Source organism: Pempheris klunzingeri, chromosome 19, assembly GCF_042242105.1.
Source record: "Pempheris klunzingeri isolate RE-2024b chromosome 19, fPemKlu1.hap1, whole genome shotgun sequence".
Classification (NCBI taxonomy): Eukaryota; Metazoa; Chordata; class Actinopteri; order Acropomatiformes; family Pempheridae; genus Pempheris; species Pempheris klunzingeri.
The window spans coordinates 14,288,072-14,309,001 of record NC_092030.1 but is presented as its reverse complement, the minus strand read 5'-3'; the positions used below and the strand labels follow the sequence as shown (position 1 = coordinate 14,309,001).

Below are 20,930 nucleotides of genomic sequence, written 5' to 3'. Positions count from 1 at the left end.
ATCACTTTACATATTTTAGTGTTACATCCATTAGTACAGTGGCTTCTGTATTTCACCATCTCAAAATGAAAGCACAAATATTTAAAAACAAAATGAGAAAAAAGGGAAAGGTAACAGTGAAGAAGGAAGTAAAGAGAAGTAGGATGTTGAAAAGGAAGAGGTACACGGACTCAGGAGAGAATATGTCGAGTTATGGTACCAACAGTTCATGAGCATCATGAGAATCAAAAACCTGAACAGAAAAAAATGAATAAATCTTTATAAGTCAACAACCTTAATCCTAATTGTACACTGTCATCAAAACATTTGCGGTTGTCTTGATTTTCCCTTTAATAATACTGCTTAATAGAAAGCAACAAGCAGTAGAGGCGTGTGTTGGTAGATTTGACTGAAGGTATTAGGTTTTGTGAAGCATTACGAAACTCTTGTGTATTACATGCAAGCCAGCATCTGATTCCAAATATTAACGCTTCCCTGTTCACGCCCTGCAATAAGAAGGTTGCACTCTTGCAAAAGTAACTTCACAGGACCCAAGTCTGTGACATCGCAAGGCTAGTGTATCAAATAAGCCTCGTGTGCTAACTTAACAGGAGTTCAGAAAAAGGGGCTCCAGCTGAGCGTGCTTATGGAAATGAGAGTCTGACAGGTGCTGGACGAGAGCCACACCGTCTCCATCAAGCTAAAGTGGAGCAGGCCCAGTGCAAAGCCGCACAACATATCAGTTAGGTGGTGTTTCCCCAGCAGCACCCGGGACATGCCCACCAGGAGGGCCCAGAGCACCAGCAGGATGCGGAGCGGCACAGCCAGCACCAGGTGGGACAGCAGGAACTTGGAGACCATGGCGGCCCGGCTGGCGTGAGCAGCTGGGAAGGAGTAGATGTCCATGGCCACGCAGTCCAGGAAGCCCGGCGTCATCTCCCAGGGTCCTCTGCGCTTCACCAGTCTCTGGACTCCAGCCACAGTCATGACGTCAAGAACGAGGGCTTTTATTAAAAAAAAAAAAAAAAAAAGGGAGTTAGATTATAAACATGCTATAAATTTGACAAGAGTAGTAGACTCTTACTTTTGTTAAACAATACTGAACTGAACAATAGAGATAAGAGAAATATACAGATAATGAAGTGGACACAATGGGCTCTTTTAAAATAAAATATAGCAACCCTTCAAATAAATCAGACAACAGCTACAGTACATGTAAACAGATATCTTGGTGACCAAGAATAAACCAATAAGGCATACAATACCAAGTAACATTTGCTTTGAGTCCACATACCAGACATTTGCACGTGCCATTTATAGCCCCATAGCACTCCCAAAAATATCCCTATCGCCATCTTTAACCTCTGCTCAAGTCTGCCATTTTTACACACAGTCAACCAGCCCTGCATTAAAAAACTGTCAGTTGTCTGACGTATTGGTTATGCTGCCCTACTTCTCATTCCAGTCGCCCACTCACTGTCCTAATGCGGCCATTATCTTAATCTTCTATTCCAGCAAGTGAGCTGGTGTCATATTCACTATGTTCACAGAGGGGGAAAAAAACAAAAAACGTCTAAATGCAAAAGGAAGAAGTGAAGGAACAAAAGAGAGGTGGGCAGGCTAATAAAAAGTAGATACTGTTCAGGACATGAGCTGAGCAGACAATGAAACTGCTGAGATGTGAGGGAGGACAGCTGTGGTGTTTGCTGCAGGGCGCCACAGAGGTGCCCTCTGGCAGCCTCATAAATACTGAAGGGGATGCAGAAGGTGAGCCACACAAAAATATGGAATATTGGAATAAGGAGATAATTGTCCAAAATACAGCTTCTAGTTTTTGACGCTTTTTCCTGAAAAATCCCAGCTGTGTTCTCTAAAAAAAAAACTCCTGGTGGCAAGTTTGTCTGCCCTGCAGTGTGTGCTGTCATGTGGAGAGTCTTTCAGTGTTCTTGGCTGTGAAACATTGTCGGGACAGACAGCACAACTGCAGTCAGCACAGTTTAATAGCATATTTGAACTAAAGTCTGCCTCCGGTCGGCCAAGCGCCACAGTTATGGATCACACAAAAACTGATTTGAGCAACCACACACTCTCCATCAGCGAGTCAGATGGGCGCTGAAGTCAGATTTAGCGTTCAAGGGGAAACTGCTATATTGAGGATGGAAAGATGCGCAACAGGTGTGTGGCCACATAACTGTCGGGCTGCCACAGATCAACTTGCACTGTGAAGAAATCCCATATTGCTCATTGTTCCTCACACAGCTAAGATGAAGGAGTACTAGAACAGCGCTGTGTGCGCTACTACTGCCGAGTCTCTTTCCAAATTCAGCAGGGGTGAGCCTGCCACTACTATTATTCAGCTCTGTGTGAATTAAAAAAAATATCTGAAATTCCCTCATCAGGACCAGTGATTTCCCGTCTTTTAATCCCAAAGAGGGATCTGCATTTAACATGCAAACACTGACCGCAACTGTGTATTTTTAAAACCGCAATAACTGACTTTTTGGCCACTTGGGGGCAGCAGAAACAGCCTGTAAACACAACACAACACAACGACCTCTTATGTTGATACGGAGAAGCTGTTAGCATTGTGCATCCGAGACAGGCGGAGTCTCTGTATGTATAAGGAGTCATGTGATCCATTGCTAATAGAAAAATATTGATAACAGCTGCTTTAATGATTGCAGTTTAGTTGAATTCTTTCGCCGACTAAAACGTTCAGAGCTGCACGTCGGCAAGGCTCTGGAAAAATAACACGTGCCAAGAGTCAAATAGGACTTGTACAAGTGATAATGGTGGTGTCTACTAAAAGTGACCTTTTAGGCTTTTGCACGTTTTTTTTCACCAAGATAAGTTAAAGATCTAAAGCTTTCAGTATTAGTAAACTGTTCTGTAAGGAGCTCTTTAATGCATAGGTTGATTAATTAGTGCAAACAGAATGTACTTTGTCACCATTTTCATGTCTGATGCAACTACCTGTTGTATATTTTTCCTCTTTGGATGACTGTTAATAAAAGAATTGTGCACGATATAAGATGCACATGGATTCTTTGAGAAATGGAGCAACTGGGTCTATGGAGTAACTAAGTTGCACAGAGAAAAAAATCCAGAAAACACCAAAAACTGAACAACAGTGTAGTTGATAAGGATGGGGACATCCTCTGCTCAGCCAAGGTCTGGTACTGGAGTCTCTGACATGCTCAGTGCTCTTTGAGACAGCCGCATTCATTGTGTGCTTCAATTGTGTTTTCAAAACTCCATAAGGGAAAGCACTGCACACCTCATACACTCATGACGGAGCACTGAATGAAACCATTCCTGTCAGACCGGTCTTCGCCTGTTAGGTGAGACCGAAACAGAATTTCAGTCAACATTAAATATTAAGTCCTCACCTACTGTTCCGCATGTTCATAGATTTTCTCCCGCCAGACCTCAATAGATTAGAAATGATCTTGGACCGACAAATAATGAGCCAGCGTTCAGGGCTGAACAATGTCCCGAACACAAAACAAAGGTGTCCCAAATCCAGAGATTTACGGAGCTCAATGCAGCCATAGCCAGGAGATTTGTACTGCTTTTTGGTCGATAATCTGCGTTTGGGTCGAGGCTTCTGTCATGGCCGTACATGTGAGTGCACACCCACACACACAAAATTTTATCTCATGTATCCTGTATAAATATGTTCAAATAAAATGTGCAGAACTGCTGCTTCACACTATTTTTTATTATTAGTAGAGACAGACAATCAACTCAGCGACAAAGATCTGTTTATGAAAAAACTAAATGAGGGCTACTAACAGGGGATCTTAATGTAATAATGTTTGAGAACTGATTTGCTGCTGAATGAGAGGCTCAACGTAATATCACGAAGCATCTACCTTTGCATATATTTGTCACCACTTTTTGCTCTGCTGTTTTAGGCAGCAGTCATGGAGCTAAAAAAAAAAAAAACAGCTTTATTTTTCAATAGATAATGTTGACTGAATGTTGATATTCTGTCTTTTTCTGCTTGCAAAGTCTGAATTTTCTGCTTTCCTCCTCTGGTGTGGAGGGCTGTATACTCAATAGGATCATTTTGCATCATAAAGTGTTGAGTTGAGTTTCAAAACGCAATCTGGTACCACTTTCTGATAATGAAGAATGTCTGGGCTTTAGCTAATGGCTTGGAAATGGTTCACAGATTATTAATGAATGTTTTATAGAGCGGCAAGAAGTCAGCCATAAGTATTGTTTTAAGGTTGTAATGTAAAGATTCCTTCCTCATCAAATGATCTATAAAGTATCAATAAAAGACATAATAATCATTCAAATATCAACTTAAAAACCCTTCTAAATTTGTGTATTTGCAATTTTACTAAACTAGTATTTCCTTGGGAAATGTGACTGTATGGCCGAAGCTTTTTTGTAATCATAGCACACTGGAGAAAGGCACAGTTGACTGATCTCACAAGTGTGAAGAAAACAGGGTGCAAAGTCAAGCTTTGCAAGTTTTTACATAATGTGCTTCACAAGAAGCCTGTGCCGTGGGCTCTGGGTATGAAACTGCTGCAGGAGTTTTGGAGAGGCGTGCTGGTGTGGTGTGGCATTTACCAAGCAGCAGGTTGACCAGGACCTCCTGCCCAGCCAGAGTGTTACTCCTGGTGAGACACACAATAGTGCCAATGATCCACGTGATGCCGTGTCCCGTGAGCGCTAACAGGCCGACCATGGAGCGGCAGCCTCCCCAAGAGGACGACGTGTAGGCGCACACCCCCATGCGCTTGGACAGACAGATGTCAATGGCGAGGAGGGAGTTCATCGCTATCCCCTTGAAGGAGGGGTTCAGCTGCATGCAGTCTTCCTCGGGCATTTTGGTGGGCTCTCTGCGGTCCCTGCTGCCACTGTCGGTAGACTCCTCGCTTGGCTGGCTTGTTTGGTGCTTGATTTGACCCGGTCGCCTCGCGCTGCCTCGGCCGTCCGCGGGGCCAGCGCCGCTGCGGAGGGGCTGATGGTTCAGGGACATGAACTCAGGTCTGCTCAGGACGCTGTTTCTCTCCCGCGCCCTGGACCTCACGTTGGAACTCGAGGGCATGATTGGGTAGGGCCGAGCTCTCCTCTGTGGGCGCAACAACCGATTGTCAATTCCCGGAAGATAACTCAAGAGGACAGAGAAATGTCCCAGGATAAACCGGTCCTCCCCCTCCTGTGGCCTTAATAGATATATTTAGAGCCACTGGAATGCGCAATGGCCATGCTGTTTATACCGCGACCCGTGCACGCTGGGAGAGCGGACTGAATGGCATTCGCCTCGGCCAATCCAGTGAAACCCGATCTACAGCATGGAGATAAGATAACAACATGAGCATCTTGTTTCGCCACAGCATGGCACAACCGCTCAGCTAACAGGTGCTTTACTGCGTGTGAAAACCAGGCTAGAAATGCGCAAGACACGGTGTTGTCATCTTACCAGGCGAAGGATGAACATGAACCACAAAGCATCGCTTTAAATCTCCCCCCGCAGCCTCCGTAGCACCTCTGGTGTCCTGGCAGCGAGGAGTCTGACCAAGAAAGCGGTGCAAGGCAAACGCTGAAACAGCTCACTGCCTGCCGATATCATCAACAAAGGCTGAAGACAAGGCTGCCCTGCCAGTGCAGCATTTGGTTCTTCCGGATTTGACGTAGTTTACGCACAGTCGCGATTCAAGCTCTGCGGTGCGCCCTCGTTGCGCAGCGGAGTTCTCCAAGGTGCTAAAACGGACAGAGGCAGGACGGAGGAGCAGCCTATCGTGCTGTCAGCTTTACCTTGCAGAGGGAGGACCGTCGAAGCGCTACCACACAAAAGGCAATCAAAATGAAAGGCAACGAGCGACCAAACGAACGAACAAACAAACACATGAAGTGTTTTGGTTGCGTTGTGGAGAAGATGATTGGTGCCAGAAAAGAGAACTGTAATACCGTAATAAGACCACAGAATAAAAGATCAGACCGTATGATTATTGATCACTGATCACAGTGTATTGCCAAAGCTAAAATAAAATAGTCACAACTTATAATAATAATACTATTAACAGCTGTATTTCTAAATTAAACCCTGTTTAATAAATTAGGATTATTTATATCTTGGTCTTGAACGTACATGTGGATGAAAGGGATAGATCAGTGGTCAATATGTCCTCCACATCTTCACACAGGAGCAAAACTCTGCCCCTTTCTGTAGGCTGCTTAGGAACCAAGTGGCCACAGCATCCAGCGCAAATACTCGACTAAACAAAGTGATCTAAGGTCATTTAGTTAGAATTTCCGCCATGACCCGCTGCGCCTACATTTCCCAGCATGCCCGCAGCTCGGAGCGGAAGTGTCGTCTCGAAGATACTTAATAAAGCTGCTTCCCAAGCAGCTGAGGCAGACCAATGCGTAGCGGGGGTGAACCTGCCGTGGCAGCGATGGGACGAGCGCGGAGGAATGACAGCTTGTGCAGGAATTTAGGCTGAAGTGCGTCCCATCACTGACAGGACTGCAACTCTCGACTCGAACTATGTGACAGCTGATATTTCACCCCTTCAGAGGCGTTGCAATTTTTTGGAATAGATTTTTTTTTTAAATCTGAGAATGGATCCGGTGAAATGGGTGCTAAAGTTGACCCGGCGGTGTCCTTTGGATGTTGCGGTGCTCCGACCCAAACTCGACTAGATTTTCAACGCTTGTGGAAGCGCAGCCTCTCTCCGTGGGACGGTGAAATCATTTGCAGCTATATGGGGGAGAAATAACGGGAGCAGGGGTGACGGAGATAACGGAATTACCTCTCTGACCGAAGAACTGTGTGCGAGCCGCCGCTCACTCTGAATTTCTCCAGGATTTCACCCTGCGGAGGACACTGGAGACTTCCCAGGGAATTGTTTTATAGGTAGACTTCTTTTTGCATGTTGTTTTTGCCGACTAAAAATAGACCGCAATTCATGCAATTGCAACTGCTTGAGCCATTAATCCGCACATGTATAAAAACACTCAGTAGCCTATAATGCTCTTAAATCGTCAAATTACACTTTTTATTGTGAGGAATTGAGGCTATTGTGGATTAAATGGACATTATGCTGCTCCACATAGTGTGAGCGTCACATCTGAGCTGCCATTCGTCGTTCAGAACTGTCCACGTGCACTGTCCACCGCAACATTTTTGATTATGATTCCCCTCACCAGCTGGACGCAGAGGCTTTAGCCACTGGATAGTCCAGGGATTGGCATTTAATGACATAAAGAATCACACAAAGGAGAATATGACGCCAAGATGTAACGTTAGTCGTTTTTGTTAATTATTTAGCTCATAATTAACCTGAAGCTTTTACGCGCACCTCTCCAATGGATGCATGTTGGCAGGAGGTCAAGTCTTTTTGCCATGAAGTGCATTTAGGAGGCACTGACTTGTAAGTTGACAGCATGGAAACATCCGTGCACGAATAAGGAGAGTTATCGTGCCTGCGCTTGTTTGGTGAAGTTGCGTTTACGCACCGGAAAGCATGCGCTCTGCAAATATGAAGACTGTCTAGACCTGTTTTTCTTCTTTCTTGAAAGTAGTTTTGGATCAAAGATGCATGGCTTTTTTTTATGAGTCAGTCTGCTATAAATAAACCCTTTTTAATCTGGTAAGAATTTTTTTTGGTAGGGGGGAAACATGGTGTGGATCCACCTGTGGTGATTTTTCTCGCTGTTTCCATGCGTCTTTCTTCTCCCCCAGACCTCTGGACGTTGTTGTGGATTGTGTTGCTATTTAATGCAATGGGCTGTATCCAGAGTATCAGGTGTAAGCCCAAGAGTTTCCGAGACAGTATCATCGTCCTGGAGGTGAACAGTTCCATCGACCCCAACCCCACCAGCATCGACGAGTCATCCAGCGTGGTCCTGCGCTACCGGACACCGCACTTCCGAGCTTGCGCCCGTGTCTTGGTGCCGCCAGTAGCCGGTAAAGAGACATGGACCATCGGCTGGATTCAAGCCTGTAACCACATGGAGTTCTACAATACTTATGGAAACAAAGGGATGTGAGTATTATGGGCTCTTTTTTTTTATTTTTAACTGTGTTGTGAAGCTGGGGCTGAATGTGAAATATTCATCAGAAATATTCACTTAGAAATGAGCAAAGAGAAGCATAATGCTTTATGCTTGGAATATTGAACCCCAACACTGATGAACAAAGCACTTTGAGCTTGTTTCGGTTTATTTGCTGCAACAGACGTGAAGCAGATTATATAATTTAGATCAGGGTTGGCTCACTTACTTTTGCTATTACTCCCCACCTCACCAAAACCGTGATTATGTGTTGTCATTACTTTGTTCGTTTTGAGGTTTGAATAGACAGACAAGGAAAAAAAAGGTTCCTTACTGGATTCACTGATGCGATGCTGTGTATTTATCACACATGCATTACAAATCTAAATGGAAAGTTAAAATGAGGGCAAAAATTGTGAAAAAATGTCACACCTTCACAGTGATGTCCTCAAAGGTCTTATTTTGCCTGGCTAAAAGTCCAAAACCCACAGGGATTCAGTTTCCCCAACACATATGACAAAGAGCAGCAGGAAACCCTGTCAGTTGAGAAGCTTGAACCAGAGAACATTCAGCAGTTTTTCACTATTTTTGCTTGAAAAATGACTGAAAGATCAAGTTAAGCTCAAGTCTGAAGACTTTAGGCCAACGCCTTCTACAGTGAAGCATTCCTGGTATTACAAGAAACATTTTATAGCAGATTAAGTTATGTACACTAGGCACTCATTGCCAAACTCTTAAAATGGAAGCGGACAGTAAGAAACAACCACCAAAGGAGAACCTTCATTTCACGTGTTGGAGTTCCTTTTTTTGTGTTACAAATAATGTTGAAATTATTCTTCAGAGGAAACTCAGTTAGAAATTCTCAGTTTGTGAAACTTGCCTATGGTTGCATCTAGGCTGTCTAGTTGAATGCCAGCAAAAATGTTACATATTAACATCTGTATTCAGCAAGATGAGTGAAAGACTTATAGAAAAGTAAAATAAACTGGCTTGTCTGCAGTGTGCTTTAATATTCAGTCAGTGGCTGCATGCCTGCAAGCTACTAAGTACTTCAAAACTTTACAAATATGAGTGAGATGACATTGTGGTGGAAAATAATTGCTTCGACCTTTCAGACCACTCCAATTGTCAATACAACCAACAGGACCAACAGGAGCAACTTCAGCTTTGAGAAAATAGGCTTGTGCTTGTTGCTGTCATTCCTCTTTCTCAGTGTGTGTGTGTGTGTGTGTGTGTGTGTGTGTGTGTGTGAGGATATCGGTCCACATGTTAGACACCTAGCCTTCATCTTATATCCTGTGGTGGGCAACCACAAGCTGACATGCGCCCAGAATATGCTTTATCTGTGGACTCTGCAGCTGAGGATGTAAGATTAGAGGCACAGTCCCCTCCCCGATATCCCAACCCCAGGACGGCCCCCGCATGTCTGTGTGTGAGAGGGAGAGAAAGTCACAGAACCCTCGGTTACTCTCTAAAAGTCCAGTGTGATCAGTGCCTTTTGTAAACTGCACGTGTGTTTATAGTAATTGCTTCTTTCATCCCCGGCTACGTGTATTGCGAATATTTACTCATTTATCTAGCTGAAGTTTAATTGGCTTTTGCGAAGTTCTTTTTAATAGGTTATGTGCTATGTCCACATAGAGGTAAGGATACACATTGGAAATTGCCCAATTTTGAAACGTTAACAAAAAACAGAATAGTTGCCAGTTTTCGAGTTCTAAACACAAAAATGGAGATAGTTCCCAGTGCAGTGTGCTCGACTCTGCTCACAGTAAAGGAATGAACAGATAATCAATATTATGCCTTTTTTTTACCCTCTCATTTTCATTTTTGAGGATTAACTCTTCATTGAAAAGGACTTAAATTCTGACATGACAAACGCTGGCACAAGAGCGGCTCACATTAGGTCAAATGTCACTTAGCAGCATTTGTCAGCTATTAAAGAGCAACGGTATTCAGCCATTCATCAGAGACAACTAACAGCGTCCAAAAGACAGTTTGCAGCAGCCAAACCGACACAAAATTAAGAAATCACGTCTGTATATGGTCAAATCAGACAAACCACATCGATAACAACAGTGACCAAAAGCTGGATCTAACTAGCATGGATGTAACATGAGTGGCCCTGCACTTTATACTGCATATTCTACTATTAAACTTCACTATCACAGTAGCCACCTATTCTTCATGTGCATTTTTTAACTTTGGATGCAAGAGATGAGTCTGCTGTCGCTGCTGAGATTCTCATACTAAGTAGTTTCTTTGATGGTAATAAAGCTTCAGCGTGCTGTAATTGGACAGAGCAGCTGAGGATGGTAATGAGGATGATTTCTCTGTTGGCTTTGGAAGATGTGCTCTGGATTCTGGACACATTCATCGCATCTCCTCCCATGTGTTGTCCTTCTCTTTTGGAATGTGGCTTAACTGAGGTACAAATTTGTAGGTTTGGCCAGTATGTGCGCATTTCTAAACAGGCACGCACACATGTCGCTGTCTTGAGGTTCCTTGTGTTGCCCTAAAAATTTAATGGTGCTAAATACAGGAACTGTGGTAATGAAACTAAAAAATAAGCCGTTGTGAAAGTTTGATAAAATTCAACATTCATTGCCTTTATTATGCCTATTAGCAGAATTGGGATAGTCCAAAGCATTTGCCCGTGACATGCAAATGAATGTGGCAACAAAGCTGCAGAAACAGGAAATGAGCTGTGTTTCCACACTGCTCTGTAGACTGTTTCCAATGAAGCCGTTGCAAATTTCAAATAATCCTAGCGTTGTCTTCAGACGTAAAGCTTTGAGCCCTTTTTCACCTATCGCCAATCTTGTCTGGTCAGTTTCAGCCTGTGAAATCAACTTGATTTGATGTCATCTTCACAATATAATGTAAGAAAGAAGATTGATTTTGGGTGCGTTCAGTGCTTCTATTCAAGAGGGTTCTCATAATGCATAAATGCGTCAGTGTGGCTTAAGATGATATTAGCTCAGCCAAATGTTTGCTGAAGAGCTTTCAGTTTCGATGTGTAGAGCACATGGCTTAAGGTCGCCAGGAGGTTTGAAGTCATAGGTGAACAGAAAATTGCAACCATGTACTACGACGCTGGTTCGAAACCTTTTTTCAGCCCCATTAAGTGCACTCAAGTACTCCTTCCTCACGTCCAACAGTACTTTTTGCTCTATTTTAACAATACATCCATTACTTTTAGCTAAAAACTTTTCACTAATACTATATTTCAACTGCTTATCCAGTAATTAAAGATAACTGTTTGGACTGCTCAGCATTATTTAATGTTATGATTCCATTTATTCTACTGTAAGTTATTTCAACCATTCGTTTTTATTTATTTTATTTTCATTCATCTAATCACACATTGTGCTAGAATGCATGCAACGTTTTCAATAAGTGGCAGGAATCACGATGCAAGGCAGTTGCTTGGCTATTTTTGAGTGAACCGCTTTTAACATCCCCACGGTTCTGTCGCACACACTCACACCACTCGATGCAGACCATTTGGCTGTGACAAAGCAGGCAGTGAAGACACAAACAGGAAGTGAGCCATATCTCTGCAATGCTTTCCCCAGTCATGATCAAAGTTCCTCAGCGGGTAGACGCCTGCCTCCACCCTGTACCTGCGTGCGGTCTACCCTGCTTGACGAGCTTGCTTGCTACAGTGTGTTCTTGCTTTTTTGATGTACGTTGTGAAATACTTTTTTGCCGGGACAGTTTCATTGCATCTTAATGTACAGGACCAGGTCTCAGTTTACCTGTCAAACAAATGCCATATTACTAGTTGAAAAGCTGAGATCTATATCAAGTCATGTGCTCATAAATAAGAAATAGAGAGGTTTCCACAGAGAATCAGATGGAGATATTCACTGCTGAAATATTTTGTGTATTGGAATTGTCTGAGGTCATAACAAAATGGAAAATAACTGCAAATTGTTTTGGAGGCATCAGTTGAGAGGATTAAGAGATTTTTTCAGAATAGAAATGTACATATGCACACACAAGACTACACATGCACGATCAGACACACACACACACACACAAGGGCCAGCTATTATCATGCCCGACATGCTAACCTCACCCCCTGGGTGAATACATAAATCATAATGTGAGGCCAGGCCAAGCAGGCAGCAAGTCATGTGGCTGGTGATCACACTGCTATCTCCTCTGTCCTGCTGATCCTCGGATTCAGGGAATGAAAGGTAATCTTTTTCCTGCTGCAGGCAGAAAATCAATAGATGGACAGAGCAGAGGTACCAGGTCACTTAAGATGTTCAGTGTCGCCTGCTGTGTGTGTCAAACTATTTTATTGTTGCTTTGTATTTTTTCTCAGCAGCTCAAAAATTGGTGGAAAGACCCAATTGTGAGGGTCTGAGTCAGTGCTTTGCGTCTGTCATGTGTTAGATATACAGTGACATCATGAGGGGGACTTACTGAGAAGTAAATTCTCAGCCATTTATACATAAAGGATAGGACAGGAGAGCTTTACACGAGGAATGTTTTAGTTTAGTTTAGTCCACCAGAGAATATATAGGATAATTTTGGTGTATTACAACTGTTACTTTTGGCCATGATTCACAACAAAGAAGCCGGACAAGTCAAGAAAAATCTAACTGCAAGAGAAAACAAAAGCACTGTAACGGTAAAATTATGACCCAAACTGTCAGTTATAAACATCCATCTCAGTTCAGACAACTTCCTGGTTTAACTTCGGCTTACTGTGCCTGTGCTTGTTAGAGTGCTTCGGTGCAATTGCATACACAACATTTCACATCTGCTGATGAATACAATGTTATTACCGATTAAAAGACCAAAGTTGTAATACACTTTAATTATTCTTTAATCTCAACATGGCACATGTTTGTTTTCTGGGTAAATTCTCATCTTTTAACTTCCAGGTCGAGTTGGGAGCTCCCCGACCTGCGTGATGGCAAGATCCAGGCCATCAGCGACTCAGATGGGGTCAACTACCCGTGGTACGGAAACACCACGGAGACCTGCACCATTGTCGGCCCCACCAAGAAGGACAGCAAGTTCACTGTTAGTATGAATGACAATTTCTACCCCAGCGTGACCTGGGGTGTGCCCGTCAGCGAAAGCAACGTGCCTCAGCTTAGTAGCATCCGCCGTGACCAGAGCTTTACGACCTGGCTGGTGGCCATCAACCAGGCCACCTCAGAGACACTCGTCCTGCAGACAATCCGCTGGAGGATGCGGCTTCATATCCGGGTAGACCCGGAGAAGCCTTTGGGTCAGAGGGCTGTTCTGAATGAGCCTGTGGCCCAGGAGCAGCCCCAGATCCTTGGCAAGAATGAGCCCATCGCCCCCAACGCCATGGTCAAGCCCAACGCCAATGACGCCCAAGTGCTGATGTGGCGGCCAAAGAATGGTGACCCTGTAGTGGTCATTCCACCAAAATACTGACCTGTTTCACTGACCAGACTGGCCTTGGATACCTTAACAGTATCATCTCTTATGTTCTTTCTTTTATTCCCGCTCTTTACCAGCTCTCACTGCTTTAACCCTTTTCCCCTCTTTTTTGCCTCTATATCCTCCTCCCTTATGTTTTAAAAAGACTGACAGAGAGCAAAAACAGGCAGAGACAAATGAAACCAGCTCTGAGAAAAAGACCAGCTGTTGCTTTGAGGTAGGGGCTTGAACACACTTTTGAAACTGGAGCGAACAAACTGCAACCATTCTACCTTCAAACTGGGTCGGGTCGCACTGTGCTAAATGAAATCATTGCAAAAATGAAAAACTAGAATTTCCTTGTTTTTTTATTTTAGTTTTATAATTTCGCCGTTTGCAAATGTTACGGGGTTTGTGAGTGTGGGTGGATTTACGTATTTACATGACCATGTCTGCGCACATGCTACATACATGGAAATGCACAAACCTTGTGTATGAATACCAGTTGTGTTTCTATTTATGGGTTGGGAGAGAGTGCATTTTCCTTCCTTTGTTGTTGTTTATGTTGTGTGCTTCACAGGACGAATTGCATTGCGTGACATGCTAGATTTTAGTACTTTTTTTGAAAACATGCAAGACATTCAATCCATGCTGCCTTAAGTTTACATCGCTTTCCACTGCAAACTTTTTAGCCTTAAACAAAGTGCAATGCAGTATTTTGCTCATTTGTCCCGTCTCTCCAGACTGTTGGTGCTGGCATGTGTGGGTTTAGGACAGGAATGATACCACAGACGATGACCCGGGTCCGAAATCTAGGCTTTTATGCTCATTTGCGCATTTACCTGACAAATGTATTGTCTCACGAGAATAACCAGCATTATGCATAAACAAAGTTATATAAGTTATGCTTCAAGTGCATTGTGCAGCAGAAGAGATGCTCTGTACTGATGGACAGAGAACATCAGCAAAGCCGACCCTTGTCAATAGCCCTCAACACAATAACGTGCAATAACAACTTGAGCAAAAAGTGCTCAAAAGTACTCCTCAGTTAACCTCATTTCATTCACCGTTTATACGTTGTTGGAGCATTCAGTATGAAACCCCAGTGTTCCTCCCTCTCTATCACCCCATCTCAGGGCCTCTTTTTCACTTCCTTTCTCTTTTTTCATCCATCCTTTCTGGCCTACTCTGTCTCAAGACAGCGACTAACTAAGTGTTTGCATTTCTCTCATTGAACAATCACTACTTTGATTGATATATAAGTAATAAGCAGTCACACACTGGAGACCAACTGGATAACTGGAGAATCATAATCATCTTTTCTACACTCATCTGACAATCTTATACACGTATTTATTATTGTTGCCTCTCTTTAAATCAACACCCCTTTTCTTTCTATAATATTAAAATCCAAATATGTCTCTCCCACTCCTCCCTTCCGCCCCTCTTGCCTTCCCCTCTCCTTTCTCTTGATTTTATCTGTTGCCGAGGCTGAAAAGCAGAGCAGGAGCCATGCAAGTTTGATCCTGACTGCTCGGTTGGCATATAGATGACCCACTTTTCTGCTTTGCCAGTTGTAGCTCTCGCTGCAGAAATGTGGGGCTTGCCTCCTTTTATTTTACCGCCAGCAAATGTAAGACACAAACCTACGCATAAACAAACAGCTCCGGTCAGCTCAATACCAACGTTTAATCAGATGATGCCCACTCAAGTGTTAATTTTTGAGAAGGGCTTCAGCTGCAAACTGAAAACTCTTTTAAAAGCAGAGAAAAGGGCTTAGTTTTGTATCTCTGTATCATGGTAATATGGGCAAAAACCTATTTATGTACACATCCTTTTTTAAAAAAAAATGTTAATAAGCTCTGTAAAAGTTTGTTCCTTTAATGGCCAGTTTTTCACTTTTAGATGTTACAAGCATCGCACAAGTCCACTGTGCCCACCAAGTCCCTGTGTTTTGGCTCCAACCAAAGAAATAATTTGCATGCAAGTCTGATCTGCTCATGTACCTTGGTTCTTTTGTTGTTGTTTTTTTTTAGGATTTTCTGTCCGTTTTATCATTACAAAATAGAACTATTTTGTGATTTAACTCTGGCTAACATTTCTATCAAAATTGTAAAGGAATAGTTTGACATTTTGGAGAATACATGTTTGTGCTTTCTGCCAAAAATTAGACGAGACAGACACCACTCTCATGTCTGTATGCTGAATATGTGCAAGACTAGAAGAAGGGTGAAACAGCTGGCCTGGCTCTACCCAAAGGACATAAAATATGCCTCCCAGCACTTCTAAGGCACACTAATTCACACATTATATCTCATTTGTTTAACCTGACTAAAACCAAAGTGTAAAAAAAACAATTTGTGGCTTTACATGGGTTGTTTCCAGTCTGTATGCTCAACTAGTCTAACTTCCTGGCTATAGCATGAGAGTGATATCAATCGCCTCATCCAGCTCTCAGCAAGACAGCAAGTATTTCCCAAAATATCTCAATATTTCTTTACCCATGAGTAAAATGGTTTAAAGTCAAATGACATGGACCAGAGCTGAGATATAAATTCAGAATGTCCTTTAGCTGCCACCAGCTAAACTGCTTGGTTGACATAATAACTACATTGGGCACTCCTGCTCAGCTTGGTTCATGAGTAACAGCGATAGCTCTGCTTCAGGCCGGGTCGCAGGGCGTTGTGGTGAAGGGAGAAAGAAGAGAAGTCTAAGGGCTATTGGGGCACTGCTGTCATAATTAGATCTGCAGTGACACACTTACATGCCCTAGATGGACTGAACTGTGCCGAGCTGTGCTCTGCACCGCGAGGGCTAGCTAGAGTCATGGGTGAGGTTTAAGTGAGGTCAAATAGCAAAGGTCAGAGTCAAAGCTTTTGTGTGAGGGGAGCAGTCAGAGTCCTAAAATGTTCGAATGGCAGTAGGGGGAACGAATATGAGGGTGACAACAAATTAAATCCATTTAGACATTAAAGCCAGCTCAAAATAACATTGACATTTGCCAAGCACAACTTGGATTTCAACCACAAGTTATTTCAATTTGTTTTGAAGGCTGCAGAGTGAAAGGCGGCTCATGTTATGAGCTTAGTGACCATTCACCTAACGCAGTTCGGGACCATTTTTGTATTGTGGGCTGCCTCGTAATGTCTTGTGATGACCTATTGATTGACACTGGATGGCACTCAAGCTGGACGACACGTAATGTAATTAAACGTTGACGTGCAGCGTGGCCCGCACTCAAAACGTGTGTTAAATCCCATTTGAGGGATTTAGGCATGATGAGGAGTTTCACTGATGTGCTTCTGCTGCTGTTGAGTCATGATTCTCTCTCTCTTTGGCTCTCTCACACAAACGGTGCAGGGACGGTAACGTCCTTGTCATAAAACGGGGACAGGGTTTGCCCTCATAAACAAACACACACACACACACACACACACACACCCACACCCTGAGGGGAAAGGAGCAAGCCTGGCCTGGTATCTGATTGTCACAGCAGTGTCACATTGGTGGTGTGAACTCATTTATCGGCCCTGCACGTGGACTGTCTGAACACATGCACATGCTACAAAGCCATATGCACAAACACACCTGTCTACTAATAAACAGGAAGTGATACATGTATCGTTTGTGTTGTTAAACTAGAGCAGTGATAGAAAAGAAAAATGGAAGTACTGACTGGGTGCCCGTCAACTATCAATTTTATGTTATATTGTAGGAAAAGGGCACCAATTGTCTTGTGTGTGTGTGTGTGTGTGTGTCTGAATCTGTTAATGATGTTTATTTTATGTTCACACAACAGATGAACTTGATAGATGTTTCCTTTATGTGCTTCCTTAACTAAGCCACAGAAAAACAAAATCGCACAATGCGGTATGGAGGGCAAAAAGTGCCAAAATTGGACAAAGCCAAAACTATGCAGTAGGACATTGTTTGTGACTAGTGAACTCAAAACCACTTGGCACTTAATAATAGGCCTGTTCTCAGTTATTTCTGATCATTTAATGTATTTAGCATATTTGTATTTCCAGAGAATCACCACAAATGCAAAATGTAGCCATGTAGGAGATTCTTTGTCGTGGTGTTTTCTCTTTCTAGGGCTGTGCCAATTGAATGGAAGCCTCCTCTCCTAAACCCACATGATTACAGTTCTTCTGAGGGCTGCTACCTTTGCCTCTTTGTGTTATTTAACCCCCGTAAGACATCAGTGTATCATCATCCCTTTATTTAAACCAATAAAACATCCCAGTTTCACACTCAGGATCACCTGCCTTCATTTCCTAGCTTTTACTCTTGGTTTTATTCTCGTGAAAAAGAGTCAGTTCATCTTGCTCTTCTTTTTACTAGAAAAATGACATTAACATGGTTTGACTAACAACCCTAAATGTAGCACACGAGATAATGACTATGTACATTTCTCATTTTGTTTGGTGTTTGGTTTGTTTTCTGGAAATACAGCACTGAAATAGTTAAAGCAGTTTGTGTATTTTTTTTTTTTTTTCAGCTTTGAGTTTCACACCAATACTTGAAAAATGGGTCAGTTCTGGCAAATATTTAAAACTGTGAAAATGCACAACACTGGGGAAACAACCCCTGAAAAAAAATATATAAAAAAGGTCTTTTTCATGAATGAATAAAATGTACAAATATTACCTTTTGTCTTTCCTTTATTTAAGTGACATTCATGTCAGAAAGTTCATTTTGTCATTTTAAATTCCCAGAGGTAAAGTCATATGTTTACGATTTATGTTTTCAAGTTATATCTCAAGGCATTATATATACTATATACTATACCTATATACTTTAATACTATTTGAATCCAATAGCTTCCTACATACATGTGTCATTTGAGGGTAGTTTCTTTTCCACATATGTTGGGCTTTGTGTTCATTCTCTCTGTGCAAATCAAAGAACCAGATATTCTCTGAGCCAGGACAAAGACACACAGTGTTAAGTGATGAATAGAAAAAGGCTGCACGCATACGAACAAACCCCGAGGCTACACATACATGGCTGAGCACATGATGTGCTGTACGCCTCTGTCAGCCAAGAGATTTCTATAGCATCAGAAATGACATGTTATTACTCTATATGTGTCAGCTTTTCTTGATCACAGCGATTAAAAGCAATAAAAGAGGATGCAGTAAAGACGTATAATTGAGTAAAAGAGTGGGATAAAATCAAGAAAGGATACACTCCCATGGTCAGGCACTATAACGCTTGCATTATTCTTAATTTCTTTTACTGTCCAAAAATCTCTATAGGAGGCTCTGGAAAAACAGGCATTATCCTTTCCTATATTCTGCTGTTGAAATTACCAGTTTATCCCTGCATTTGTCATATTTCTATTCATAGTTTATCTTATCTTCAAGGAGGATATAAAGCACACCAAAAAGGGCAAAATAAACACATTAAACACTGAGCATCAGAGTTACATTATATAAGATGAGGCATTAAGGAGCAATGACTAACTCACAGTGGCTTCAGAGTCGCTTTGCATCCCACCAACTCACAATTAACTGGTCAAATGAATCAAAATTTATGAATCTGAATGAAGGAATTGAAATGCAAGAGAGTACACAGGTATGCTCAACAGCAATAATAGCAGAGGACTTCCCCCCCCCCCCACCCCTTCTGCACTGCGCCTCCATAACAACCCTTGAGGGAGTTCTCAAAGGGTTGCTAATGCTCTATTGGGTTCCTTAGTTTTCAGTATATCACTTGGTATATAATATTACCACATTAAACATGCAGGTAAATTTTTTTTAAATGAACCTCTAGTCTACAGCACAGACAGGGAGCTGCTATTTTCCCTTTTAGTAGAGAATCACTGCAGATGCGAGGAGGACACCGACTAATACATTTTAAGACAAGTTTTGGATTCAGCCACTAGTGGCTCTACTGAGAGCTGTGGAACTCGGGGGAACCATAAAGTAGAGGAAAGAGTGTTAAAGTAAAGCAACTGTACTTGGATTTAATGGCTGTTTAACTCAAAATTGTTGATCCTATGATGTGCCCACCACATAAAATATGAACTGCTGCAGCAGCTTCTGCATGTATAGCTGGACTCAGATCCAGACCTGCAGCCTCTACTGTCTCCACTATGCATGTCACATTCCTGAGCTGCACTTTCACAGCTATATTTACTTGGCTCAGAGTCTGCAAGTATGTTGCAGTGTCTCCCTGCATGCATCCACCTGTCCCTATTTGTAATACCAAATAATCGCTGTACCACTGTATCTTTGGCACCAGACGTTACTATTAATACTCACATGGTGCCAGTGTTCGAGCTGCAATAGCTCTCCATCATTCTTTGTGATCTCTGGGACAATACTGGGGCGTATTAGCCACTGATCCACAGAAATCTACTAGCTCTGCTATTTCGGTTTGGAAATACCTCCACCTTTAGCGTGATTGACCTCTGTGTAACTTTAGAGCAGGACTTAGTTTACACTCTATAACTCTATTTTCTTTGTTTATGGAAATTTGGTTTTAGCAACCTGTAAAGAGTTTTTCTTCAACTTAAAAATACACACATGGCAGTTATTATATAGGCCGATTCCATTATGTTTGGAATATTAATTTACACCTGATAGCCCAAAGAAGACAGAAAAATGTCCACCATCTTGCTGAGAACTAAAATTTCTGCAAATCATCATTCTGAAAATGTGGAGATCTTCTTTTCAATGTCTGGTCTAAATTGTCTGATGATGCAATGGATGGGGGAGGGGGGTGACTTAGATACATGATTTGAAATGAAGTATTTCTAAAATCCTGGCTTCAGTAAACACTAAGTTAAGGGATATAACTCACATTTAAAGTTGTAGGTGAGCCCACAGTGACGGTCTTGAGAAACCTTGGGTCTATGTAGAATTCAAAGACATACAGTATTTGTGAAGACGTTTCAATATTTAATTCTTTTTAATCCATCCAGTGGCAAATGGGGAAAATATGCCTGATGGAAAGTAAGACTTCTGATCTTTTTCTGAAGATTAAAATGTCTTATGCGGTGTCGACAAAGTACAGGAGTGAACAGCCTCCAAAGGCACTGTGCTGTAAATGTCTTATGAAATGATCAGAGAGTGATGATCCCTGTGTGCTTTCAAGGATTTCATTTCCCGTTTGGCTTGTTCTCAGTCTACGCAAACAAGACAAATGAATGGAGTCCTGTCTCTCCTGTCAATTGTCTTTGCAATGCCAAACTGTCATGCCAGAAGTGACAGTTTTTCCAATTTAGTACCTTTTTTTATGATCATACTGGCCACAGCATTGAAGTATGATGAAAAACCAGTGGGAAAGCTATGGCCTTGAATTATTTATTACATTACATTTTCATTTTTTAGTATTTCTCAGCCGTATTTAACAATAATTCCTAATGAAATTATATAATTAAATTAACACAGCCTGGCCCCAGATAAGCCTGCAATCAAACACAAAAGCACCCAACTGGCCATGACAGGTAAGAGAAAATATTAACTTGCGTAAATTAAATTTCAGACTTTAACACCTTCTTTTTTCTCCAG

The 20,930-nt window shown here is 42.2% G+C and overlaps 2 protein-coding genes across 4 annotated transcripts; one reads left to right on the top strand and one right to left on the bottom strand.

The window, feature by feature from the left end:
* Window positions 1–2: 2 nt before the first annotated feature.
* On the bottom strand, window positions 3–5,082 carry LOC139218504 (inactive phospholipid phosphatase 7). The gene is made up of 2 exons (XM_070850089.1): window positions 4,567–5,082; window positions 3–983 (listed from the first exon to the last, which is right to left on the bottom strand). Exons 1-2 carry the CDS (start codon window positions 5,045–5,047, stop codon window positions 595–597), a joined length of 870 nt encoding a protein of 289 aa, XP_070706190.1. The 5' UTR covers window positions 5,048–5,082; the 3' UTR covers window positions 3–594.
* Window positions 5,083–6,378: 1,296 nt separating this feature from the next.
* On the top strand, window positions 6,379–18,059 carry fam78ab (family with sequence similarity 78 member Ab). Of its 3 annotated transcripts, none has more exons than XM_070850333.1 (3): window positions 6,379–6,859; window positions 7,688–7,991; window positions 12,900–18,059. In XM_070850333.1, exons 2-3 carry the CDS (start codon window positions 7,729–7,731, stop codon window positions 13,423–13,425), a joined length of 789 nt encoding a protein of 262 aa, XP_070706434.1. In that variant the 5' UTR covers window positions 6,379–6,859; window positions 7,688–7,728; the 3' UTR covers window positions 13,426–18,059. The 3 variants fall into 3 exon arrangements, with proteins under 3 accessions (XP_070706434.1, XP_070706433.1, XP_070706432.1); XM_070850332.1 differs by having other exon boundaries at window positions 6,379–7,595; XM_070850331.1 differs by having other exon boundaries at window positions 6,379–7,991.
* The last annotated feature ends 2,871 nt before the right edge of the window (window positions 18,060–20,930 follow it).